Raw genomic sequence first — 12,353 nt, 5'->3', positions numbered from 1 at the left:
TTCCCATTAAAGGCGCCTTGAGCAGTTGGGGGTTCGGTGCCTTGCTCTCGGGCACCATGGCAGTGCCCAGAAGGTGAACTGGTGCACCTCTCCAGCTACCAGTCCACGCTCCGTACTTGGTCCGCACAGGACTTGAACCGCAACCCTCCGGTTCCCCAGCCAAGTCCCTACGGACTGAGCTACTGTCACCAACATTTAGATTAAATACAATAAAAAAGTTATTTTCCTGTCCAAGTCCCCATTACACATTTCCCCAAAAAAGTGAATAATGGCAATAAAACTTATGGATTCTTAACGTCCACATATTCTTTGAATGGGGACTCTCAGAATATGCATGTTTTGTTTAGGACTTCTTTACTTGTAATATTACATGGGCACAATGTGCAGCAGAGTTTTAACATACATCTTTTAAAAAGAACAGAGGAAACATATTGTTAAAATATTTATTGTTTAGTAAAATATTTGCTTTAATTCTTCTTTTAGGATTAAAAAAGAGACCCAATATTCCCATCTCCAACAGCATAACCGCTCTGAAAACGCTCCTAACAAATTATGACTCTAGTGCGCTCGTTGTACCACGCGGAACCACGGGGGGCGCTGCTCTCTGCCCCCCGCTCCTCGCCACCAGTCGGAGAAAGTTTTCCACGCAGGGATGGAGGTGATTACCCGCCGCTAGCAGAGAGGGAAGAGGGCTGAGCCTTGAAGCTGCCGGGGGAACTTGAAGAGAGCAGGGGGAGGAGGAGGAGAAGAAGGATTGATATAACAAGAGAGGGCTGTCGATGCGCAGCGCAATTCTCACTCACTCCAAGTCTTTGAACCAAGAGCGATAAAAAGGGGAGCGGGCTTTCCATTCATTTCGAGCGGAGGCAACTTTTTCTTTCTTGAGTCCGTGGCGCGGGTCCGTTCACCAGATAATACTCAACAGCCTACTATTTCAAACAAAATCTATATATATATAAAGGTGAACCACGAGACAACATCAGCAGATCTGAAACTTTACGACACCTCCGAGTTGGGAAGTTTGTTTCTCGTTGCATGACAATATTTTGATATATATATATTTTTTTTTTAAAAGGACTTGAGAACCTGACAGACTTTCTTCACCTACCGCGTGGTGTGGGATTTTTGAGCCGAATCGGGGGGGACTTCTCAAATGCAAAAGTACGTGTATGAGAAAGCAATGGCACAAGAGACAAGGAACGGAGGAAGCTCTACGTTAAATAACAACAATGGTGTTGACAACAGTAAGAAGAAGCTGCTGATAGCGCTCGACATCTTCTGCCTTCTACTTGGTAAGTCTATGAATGCGTTTTAGCCTGTATTATAATTTGAATTTGATTGTTTACTTTGTTGGTCAAGAGTCAGTCATTAGCCCACATAGGCTACTTTAAACTCTGGATCCACACACAAATCAACAATAAAAGAAATAATAATTGAATAAACAGGGCCCGCGCTTTCTGATTGTTGGCAGTAAAAGCCTCATCGTTTTAAAAGTATTGCCTGCTATCTGTCTCCACAAGACAACTTTTAATCTGCAACATCCCCCTTATCGTCCAGTCCCAACACACCACCCCATGCCGGGGGGGAAGCGCTAAGCACTAAACACTGACAATACTCAACATTTCAGGCTTTCGGATTGTCATACATACACACTTTATACTGTGCAATCTCACAATGAAACAATAATGGCACAATCATGAATGTATAGTATCTATATATGCTGATTGACTGACACACGTGTGTATGGCTGCTCTCAGCCTGAGACAGCAAGATTGAAAATGTTGTCTTTACATAATGTATTGATCATTTTTTACAAAGTCCACAGAGCATCACTGGGGACCTGATCAATTGATGCTCCGGTTGCCTGCCAACATGCCTGAGGGCCTAAATGTTTTGAAGTGTTGTAACCTGCCCTTTTTGTTTTTAAATAGCCAGTGACACCCCCTCCTGTGCCCTCCTAACCCTGTTCACCTGACCCTAAAACCTCCAGAGGTGCCATCCCAGCCAGAGCTGTCTGTAGGCTACATAGAGATGTTTTCTCAAAGTGTAATTATTGATCCTTAGCTGATCAAAGTGTCACCGTGGACTTTACTGCTCTCATTTGCTCCAACATGCTACTAGTTTGTGAAGTAGAGTTTGTGTGTGTGAGTCCTAACTTGTTATTCCGCTAGCGTCCCGGTCCAGATTCCGAGTGCAGCGTTTATGTGTGTTGCTTTGATAGCTGGTTTGTTTTTTGGCTGTTGTCACTGTAGCCCAGTCCTTTTTTAGTTTCTAGCTCCAGTGGCCCCCCTTTCTCTTCTCTTTGTTTTCAATCCCTCCGTCTCCCCTTTCTCTCTTTTAGAAAAGGATTATGGGAGTTGCGCTTTACTTCTACACATTCTCTCCCAGAACCCTGCAAATCCCTGGCCAGCTGCCCCTGATCACTCCACTTCAAATTACTTTCTCTCTCTCTCTCTCTCACTCTCTGGCTCTCTATCTAGCCCTCTTTCTCCCTTTCTGACCAGCGGACTGCATGGAATAATTGCTTAAGCATGTGTTGTGGCAGGGGAATGCCTCTCCAATCTAACGGAGAGAACGATGGAGAGGCAGGACGCGTGGCTGACCAGGCATTAGAGGAGCAGGTGGGAGCCCCACCATCCGCTTTATGTGGAGAAACTAAAGCATCACCAGTGGTAGTAACAAAATATGAGACATCGCCGCCACACAGGAGCAGGATTTTATCACCCAGGATGTTACAAATGGTGCAGATTAACTCCACATTGTCCTAAATGCTGGGTAGTAGAAGCAGAGCTGTTTGACAGATGCAAAGTTTTCCATTGGGTTTATATTGGTTTGCCTATTAAAGAACCTCAGACAGAGATACACTGTTTCATCTGCACCCATATAAATGTAGATGAGCGTGGAGCGCATGTGGAGTGAATTTCCTGAAAAAACCAACTTCCTTCACTGGTAAAAAAAAGCTCCTCTCTGCCATGTAAGAAGAACCACCCCACACACACACACACACACACAATGCATGTAAGCACACCGACATGAATGGTCACACAGATTCTCCTTTGTCATGCTAAACACAATCTGGCTGCTCAGTGGTGATTGGTTGGCCCACTTTAGTGGTTTGGTGGTGGTGGTGGTGGGGGGGTTACAGTGGGTGGAGGGGTTAAAAGAGAGAAGGAGAAGGGGGGGTTATCAGGGGAAGCTGAATGAGGAACGAGGAATGCGGGTGTGTAGAGTGCTCCGAAGAATTCTCTGTGTGCACATCGGAAAAGAGTAGTGTACACTATACAGCTAATGCATAAATATCTCGTTACCTTTAATTAGTTCCTCTCTGCCAGCTGCTGCTGCTACACACAAACGCACACACACTTTAAAGTGACACTTTTGTAATCTGCCCGACAGTCACACACCCCTCAGGCACGGCTAATGATTGTGTTTGCATAAAGGACATCTGAAGCCATCTATAACACACGTGTGCTAACTAAAGAAGGGGTCCCCTCCTTCTGTTGCTTCTGCTAATCATGATGCACAAAACAGCAGGATCAGAATGGTGATGGAAAAAACGCATGCACACACACACACACACACACACTCTCACCCAGCACTCAACTGCTGAGACCAGAGTTACAATATACCGCTTTGGCAGCTGAGCCCAAGGAGCATCTGCTGATTTCACTTTGGCTCGGGTTCCACTCTCCATGAGCAGCAGAGTTGATTTAGCGACGCCATAAGGAGCACACACACACAAACGCCATACACTCACTATAAATACACAAATCGCAGACTGAATTTCATTCTTAACTTTTTCCCTGTCTCGCATGTGCTCCCGAACATGGCTACACGCTGTCCTATAGCCCGCTATCATCCAGTTGAAAGTGGATGTTTATTGTGAAAACTTTCAAGAAAGCATACCTCTAAAAGTAGCCTTACTTAAACCCAGATTAAGTTTTTCACAATGCAAAGGAGATAATGCATTGTGTGTTTGCTTGGGAGCATGCATTAGTGTCTGTCTGGGTTTGGAAGCCATTCAGAATTAGAGCTGCAGGGGGCTTTTATTTTTACAGAATATAAACATGGATTGTCCAGGACTGGCTCCGTTGACTTTCAGTCCTGTGAGCTAATTTAAAAGCTCCACAAGATCTGTCTGGGTGTTGCTATAGTGACCAGCCACTCATATATATTAGGCATCAGATTGCCTTTTTTTTTCCATTAGCTTCTCAGATTTCTTGCTATCGGTTCTGATCTGGGATACAGTCAGGTGTTTGGTGACGTGATTTTCCACAAGCGACAGACGTGGACATTGTTAATTAGCAACAGAACCTTTTGGCCCCCGGGGAATCCGCTTCATAACTGGCCCTTGGGCATTAACCCTATATGGCTCTAGCCCAACTCCTGCCTCTCCATTAGCTGCTAAAGCGTTACAGCAGTCAGCCACACAGCCCCTCATTAAAGCTGGAGAGAGGTTTAACCTCTACCTCTCCAGGCCTCAGCCACTTCAGTCCTGAGCCGCTCTACAAATATTTTCCAGAATTTCTTAAATTCTTCATCTGGCTGCAGTGTCTTGGCTCTTGATGTGACATCTGGTGCAATTTTGGGAGTGAGTGAACCAGGGGGCACAGTGTGTGTGTGTGTATGTGCATAGTGGTGCTCAGGAAAGGGTGGGAAACGGAAAGGTAGTGTCGGTCGGAGGTAGGTGTGGTTGTGAAATGAAATCCTGTCCATTTTTTTTTTTGTGCCTCTCAGCCCATTTCCATTCTTTCCCCCCTTCCTTCCCTCTCTGCTCCCTCTTCCCTCTTCTTAACTGGCTTTGACTAATGGAGAGGAATGGCAATGAACGAGCTTTGGTAGCCAAATACTTAAACACAATAAGATGTGGTTAGTTTAGCGTATGCCTAGAAAGTAACTTATCTGCCAGACAACAACATTATAGGCACGACAAGTTTTTTTGCGACGTGTCCAGTAAAAAACTTTAATCAAACAGCGAGTGAGAGGCCTTCACTCACACACAAACCCAAACACCGGCTCCAATCCAAAACTGCAGACCTTAATCTAAGGGCAGATATTCTCCAGAGATCTGCATGAGTCTGTCTGTTCAGGGACAGGAGCTGATTGAGAAGAGAAATGCTCTGGACTACAAGGCTAGATTTAGAGGCCCAAAGAGAGAAGGAGAGGTGAAATGAAGTGCGGGAAAAACACGCCAAGTCTGCCACGTCCAGCATCACCAATTTAGGGGTTGTAAACAAAATGGATCACTTTCTAGTAGTAGGGGTGTTACGATCCATCGATATAGATCGATAAATTGATTGCTTGGTAAACGATCCAACTGCATGGATTCATATCGTCGCAGTTAAATGCAATGTGGCATTTATTTATACTTTTTTATAAAAAAATTTATTCTTATTCTTCTTAAGCGCGCAAAAAACACGAGATTGGGTTCACGAGAACGAGACAAGATTTTAACACTATTTTAAAGAAAACTTCAATTAAGAAATATGACTGGGGGCGCCTGGTTAGCTCACTGTGGAGGTTCGCTCCTTGACGCAGCGGCCGCGGGTTGGACTCCAAGCTGCGGCCCTTTGCTGCATGTCTCCCCTTTCAAGTCTAAGCTGTCCTATGCAAATAAAGGCCTGAAATGCCCCAAAAATGATCTTAAAAAAAACCAAAATACATAGTCTTTCCTCAGAGAACCAAGGTTACAGTGTAAGCAAGCGTATCATTGCAGCAGTAAACAAGGAGGTAGGCTGCTCTTGTATTGATTTATGACCTTTTAAGAGGAAGGAGATTATTTCTCTTTGTTTAAAATCATTAAAAGTAAAGTTAGGTTTAGCTTTCTGATTCACAGAGAGAGAGTGGCCTTACCTGCTAACGTTCTAACGCTGGGTTTTACCAGCAGCTTTGTACAATTGCAACTCCAAAAGTGAACTCCAAGTCAACTTTGGCGAACGGACAGGGGATCTTCTATGCCAATTTAAAGGTCCAAGCTCTTCTTCAAAGCCAGATGTATTATTAAGACCAACCAGGTCAGACTCTTGTCTACTGGCGGCTGCTCTGCACCGATATCGCGATACGTTTTTTTACCTCGATGAGAAGTCTCGTCACATTTTTCATCGTGGGATGAGATCTCGTCACACCTCTACCAATGAATCCATCTAATATCATATCGTGATGAAACAAGCGATTCACACCACCATCCACTAGTTGCCCTTGTCGCAAGCTCCCAAAACGCCTGTGAGGAGTATCTATTGAAGAGATGCGTTGAAGTTGTTGGTATTTTTCCCACTTTCGCACATAGTGTCCAACTGCTGATGCTCCTTGTCGGGCTATTCTTCTGTTTGTCAAAGGTCACGCAGAAAAGAGACTGATATGGAACAAATGCCTACAGTGCTCTTTGTTTGACATTTCCTGCACTTGCACACAGCCGAGGGCTTGATGCAGACATTCAATGGACACAGAAATATGTTACATTCTGTTCTGACAATAGTCGATATATGGTATTTAAGGTGTGATTACATCACTGTATGTATGCCTTTTGTGTTATCTGTGGTTTTAAGGGGTTGGCCAGTGGTGGGTTGCAGCGTGTGTGTGCATGTTATGGCTGCAGGACGAGGCGAGGTCAGGGCTCTTAAGAAGGTAAGGAGGGTCCTCTGGCAGAAGACCATCATCGGATCACGTAGATAAAGATCAGGGGATGTTCATGACAACAGTCGTGGCCATAGGGCTACTTATCCTTAAAGAATGTAAGTCATTTTAAGTGTGCATTTTTGTGTTGACGACGTATATTTTTGTAGTGGTGGTATTGCGGCCAGACTTGTGTGTGTGTGTGTGTGTGTGTGTGTGTGTGTGTGTGTGTGTGTGTGTGTGTGTGTGTGTGTGTGTGTGTGTGTGTGTGTGTGTGTGTGTGTAACATTTCCAGCCCGTCACTGTGACATGTTTCTGTTGGTGCATGAGTTAAATAACAAACCCTGGGGTTTATGTCTGCGCAGGGCTGCGATTAGAGCCGTGTGGGTGTGAGCGTGTGCATGTGTGTCCCATGGGGGGTTTATAAGGCAGAGGGAGCGCCCGGAGCTGTCATTAGATGGACTCTATGGCCCGCAGGGTGAAAGAATGAGTCTATGTATGTGCACGCTTATATCTGCAGTGTGCGTGTGGGTGGCGCGTGTGTGTGTGTGTGTGTGTGTGTGTGTGGGTGGCATGTGTGAGGTTCCCGTGGGCAAGCCGAAGGCTTCAGGTTGACTGATGCGACTGTGTCTCTCTGCGCTGGTACACAAAACCAGACCCATTCATTTCTTTGATTTCTTTCTTTGAACGCTCTTCCCCAACGTCCCCATCCTAGCAAACAATTAAATTGCACAATAAAAGACTAAACTTTGACAATGGATGAACAACAGCTTGTAGCTTAGAATTTGACAACAATGGTGTAGTAAAGGGTCTGTCTCCCCTGTCTCTCTCTACACTCTCATCTACAATTATATCCCCTCGCAGGTAAACACCCTCAAACTGCTTATTTAGATAAAGCAGGATTACTGGGCTGTACCCTACCATAAACCTTTGTTAGCCATCCTTCCTGCATGTCTTTAAGCTTGTGTTTGATTTTTCCGCGGGTGTTGCAAATGAATATTTTGTGGAATTTTGGGCGTAGACAATGAGCTTATCCAGAGACGCCTGGTTGTCCATTGCTCAAGGTTTTCTCACTCTCATACACAGTTGTCTTTCTAGGATCATGTGAATCAGCACTTGGCCACCCTAGATGGTTAAATTACATGCAGTTCTACTTATTACCATGGGATCAGCAGCTTAAAAAAAACAACAACAACAATGCTACTAGGTTGGAATGTAAATGAGAGCAGAGGCAGCATGATCTTACACAGCGGTGCTTCATCATAGCCAGCAGGCTGAGAGCTGTAGGCCTCATTACATCTCTCTGCTCCACCCCACTGTCCTCGCCCGGGCCTCCTCCCTGCTGTTACACAGGCCCCTCTGTCTGTCACTTTCTCTTACTACATTGCCCGCTACAATCCTCTGTGTTTGTGTGTGTGTGTGCACATGCTGAGCGCATCCAGAGATGGCGGGGAGGGGGGGTTGGGGGTCTGGGAGATTTCACTGTTTCACTGAGAACAATACCCCTTTTGATGCATCTCAGCGCTCTTTGTTTCGCTAACGAGGACCAATAGGCCGGTGGCAGACAGAGGGAGGATGGATTGGAGGGAGGGAGGGAGGGGGAAAAAGTGAATGAGGTAGAGATGAGAGACTGAGAGACCCTCCTCGCTGGGCACTCAAGGCCGCTTGATTGTCTGTCAGTGGTTTATGGCTGGCGCTGTATTCTAGCTTCTAGCGGTATTGTTGACCGGACAGTGAGCTGTGGTGCTTATCTGCTCAGCTGTGGCCAGCGCTGCGCAGTAATCAGCTCAGCATCTTTACTGGCGCAGGCCTTATCTGTGCCACAGCCACTGATCCCTGTCCTGTTTACATACAGAGAAGAGGCTCCCTGCAAATACTAAGAGCGTTCACACTGTTGCTCCGATTTAACACCCAATTGTCTTCAGATGCACACAGCCCACGATGTGTGCGGAGGTGAGCGGGGTATTTAAGGAGCAGATGAGGGCAAGGAGCACTAGAAAAGGAGGAATGTAGTGAGTGAAGTTTAGGAGATTAGTGTTATCCAGACAGAGGCGTCAGGTTTTCGAAGACTCCACAGATCCCCTTCTCCGCAGCCAGGCTTTTGTCCCAGGGGGTAATAATGCCATTATGGCAACAACAGAGAAACACCCAGCTAGCCAACCCAGCAACCAGCCAGATAGCCTGATCTGGCCCCTGGGCTCTGCTCAAGTTTCCCTTCAATGGAGCAGCTGTGTGTCCATCCTCCTTTTTCAACTGACAGTGCAGCCAAGCATTGGGAAGGTCTTGATGAGATCTTTTTTTTTTAAAAAGAATTTTAATTTTTTTATAACACATTATAAATATCCTCTACTCGCTAATGTGGACCACAGTTGATTTCCCTACAAAACATTGTTGAATCCAACATCTCTTCAAATGTGCATACAAGCCAACAGCAACACGGAGCCAGCAGCAGCAGCAGCCGCATTCAGAGGCTGCCCTCGCAGGTGCCTGCTGGTAAAAGTCCCCAAGAGAGTGTCCCAACAGACGCCTGTGTGTAAAAGGGCATTTATTCCTGTGAATAAAAATCTCTCTGAGTAAGCACATGCTTCAGCCAGCGGCCCCCCGGTCGCTGCGGTATTCACACAGAGGCTGAAAAAGGACAGGGATTCACTCTGCGCACCGCTCTGCTGACCTCAGCCACTCCTGTGTGTGTGTTTGTGTATTTGTGTGTTTGTGTATTTGTGAGCTTTGTACATGTGTGCGACACATCAGCAGCTTGTGGAAACAAAGAACTGATATTTAGGGCCAAACATCTGCAGCAGTGTAACTGTGTGCATGTTCATGCATGTGTTTTCTAAAAGTATATTTCCCTAAACAGCGATCAGGCGTATAGATAAAGCCTGGGTGGTTTTTCACAGAGCCCAGTTTGTTTATTTGGATTGTGCAAGCATTTTTAAAGCCATTTGTGGTCAACAACTTAAAAATGTTTGAGAAAGGCTTCGCCGAAGTTGCTAGTGGAACCACAGTAATCCACTTTACCATAACACCCACATAGCCACACACACACGCAGGCACACACTCTCACAGATATAATAGGCAGTGTTACAGTGGCACGTGCTCCTGTACGCTACAGTACACTCCTAGATCTATGTCACATCCCTTACCTTTGACCCTTGGCCCCGTAAGCTACTTACAGAACCTGTCATGAACCTAAGCTAACCTTTGCACTCTAATCCCAAATGTCTGGAAGGCCACACATACTCGTGGCTTCAGTGACCTGCATATAAAGTGAACTGTGTGACACTGTGTAGAGTTGGATGGACATCTAAGGCATCTGCTTGGCAGGCCATAGTATTTAAAACCCCCAGAGGTCACAGCAATGTTTAGGTGTGTGTGTGTGTGTGTGGCAATGTTTAGTTGTGTGTGTGTGTTCTTGTTTAACTATATTCGTGGGGTCCAAAAACCGGGAATACAGTATACTTGTGGGGTCCGGACATCTTTGTGGGGCCAAAATGCTCCCAAAACACCCAAAACAAGACTTGGTTTTAGGATTGGGGATAGAATTAGGTTATGGTTAGGGTGAGGGTAAGGGTTAAGGTTAGGCATTTAGTTGTGATATTAAGGTTAGGGTAAGGGGCTAGGGAATGCATTGTCAACGGGTCCCCGCAAAGATAGTGCCACGCACTTGTGTGTGTGTGTGTGTCCTCTAAATGTTAAGATGTATATTAAGACTGAGGTTGGGAATGAAAGTACAAGCTAATTTTAATGTTAATCATTAAAGGTCCAATGTGTAGGAATTTCTCCCATCTAGCGTTGAGATCATATATCGCAATCAACTCTCTTGCGCCACGCACTTCAAAGTACGTATTACAGCTACGGTAGCCTTCACGCTTCAAAAAGCCGGTCTCTTGCGCTTTTCAACATCCTTTTTATTTTTCTGGGCGAAGAAGAAGACTCCTGTTCCTGAAATTTGGATTTTGAATACGTGTGGTCCTCCATGTTTCCTTCATCAAACCTGCCGGGGTCGGGAAGCTACGATACCCGTTAGCAGCGTTAGCAGCACCTGTGAGTTTATCATGTGACAGCGAAAATATGAAAGGCGGAGCAGTATGTCCTGTATGTCCCTTACCGGCTAACGTATTCCAAGATGGAGCATGAATATAGAGCGTCTACCCCAGTTCATGCGAATGCAAATGTAAAATTTCAAGCCAAAAGGAATACTTGGAATTGATAGTGGTGGTAAATATTCATGAAAAAGGACATGTTTGTGAACGGGCAACACAGATTTTGATAATGAACTAAACTCATTATACACTGGACCTTTTTAAGATTGTATGTAGAATATCTCCATAGAAACCTTCCCAATGTTTTTAAACCCTTGCTGTTGCCACGGAGCCAGCTCCGTGCTCACCTGTCCTCGTTTTGGCAGAACAGTGTCCACCAACAAGTGCACCTGGCACGGAGCCACTCATTCTCTCTGATCCCTTGTTCCTATCAGATCCAGTCAAACAGTGCACGCACACACACACACACACACACACACACACACACACACACACACACACACACACACACACACACACACCCACACACACACTCTCACTGTTTGCACACACATTGTGAATCTTTGTCACACAAACACTGCAATTACACTGTGACTCGTTGCTGGAAGAGGGCAGTTATTCAAATTAATGGACTAGAGGGCTCTGCTAATGCAAGTCATTGAACAATGACACTCTCTCTGTCTGTTTGTCTCTATACACACACAGTCACACACATCAAATTACCACAACATAATACAGCACACTTTTTTTTTAGCCATGTAGGCCACTTTAGAGTGTCCTTTTAGTGAATAGGTAGTGTTGCAGGGTGTGTGTGGAGCCTGAACTGATGTCAAACGTTTCCTGAAGAGACTGGGATTGACCTAAAATAGAAAAGTGAAGGTAATGGATTTGCACATAGCCAGGTTCTTCTGTCAAAATAAAATACACACAGATCAGGTTGTTTCATGGTTTGTGGCGAGGTCTGTTCCTTGAGATGAATTATGATGTAAAGGGATTAAAAGATAGGAATACATTTTTTACATATTTTTGTGTTTGGGTAGTTCATCAGAAATATGGCTGTCAAAAAGAGTGAAAAATGGCCCCCACAATCTTTGAGAGCTCAGTATATGGTGTCTTAAAATATTTTGTTTTAATTCCCAAACCCAAAGATATTCAATATACAACATTATAAAATAGAAGAAGCAAGTTCTCACATCTGAGAATCTGGAAACAGGAATTTCTTTTCAAAATCAATAACTGAAAAGATTATTCCATGATTAAAGCAGTTCGCAATATATTCTGTTGAGCGACTAATTGTTTTCAGCACTATTCACAAACTTAAAACACACAAGTTCATTTTTTTTTTCTTTGAACAAAAGAAGCCAACGTTTCCAAATGTCTAAACGCAATTGGTTAAATGGTTCCTGATTGCTTAGATCAGGAACTATATGATATAAAAAAATAAACAAAAAGGATCTGTGATGGATTGAACCAGATATTGTATGCCGGTTTTGGAGAACATTCAAACCATTTTTGGTAGGTACCAAATAGCGCTGAAGTTTGATAAACAGCCTTGCTCGGCCATCTGAATTGTTGAAGGGCAGTGAGAAAATTCATAGAAGAAGAGAAGACAAAGTCTGATTGATTGACCGGCCAGTCAATGGAGTCGAGTCCCCCCCCCCCCAGCCTCTGCACTCTCTAACCTTCCTCTGAATTGGG

The 12,353-nt window shown here is 44.8% G+C and overlaps 1 protein-coding gene across 3 annotated transcripts in view; it reads left to right on the top strand.

Moving 5' to 3' along the window:
• The first annotated feature begins 594 nt into the window (after window positions 1-594).
• Window positions 595-12,353, top strand: part of plpp3 (phospholipid phosphatase 3) — a 33,620-nt gene continuing 21,861 nt past the window's right edge. The window contains exons 1-2 of one of the 3 annotated variants that reach the window (XM_028586870.1): window positions 597-961; window positions 1,076-1,292. In XM_028586870.1, the coding sequence (XP_028442671.1) occupies window positions 1,154-1,292 (139 nt within the window). In that variant the 5' untranslated portion in view covers window positions 597-961; window positions 1,076-1,153. Of the gene's footprint in view, window positions 1,293-12,353 lie in introns of all 3 variants that reach the window. The other 2 variants (XM_028586871.1, XM_028586869.1) reach the window with 2 other exon arrangements.

The sequence above is a fragment of the Perca flavescens genome, chromosome 9, assembly GCF_004354835.1.
Source record: "Perca flavescens isolate YP-PL-M2 chromosome 9, PFLA_1.0, whole genome shotgun sequence".
In the NCBI taxonomy this organism is placed as follows: domain Eukaryota; kingdom Metazoa; phylum Chordata; class Actinopteri; order Perciformes; family Percidae; genus Perca; species Perca flavescens.
The sequence above is the reverse complement of the archived record's forward strand: the minus strand, read 5'-3'. Positions and strand labels throughout refer to the sequence as shown.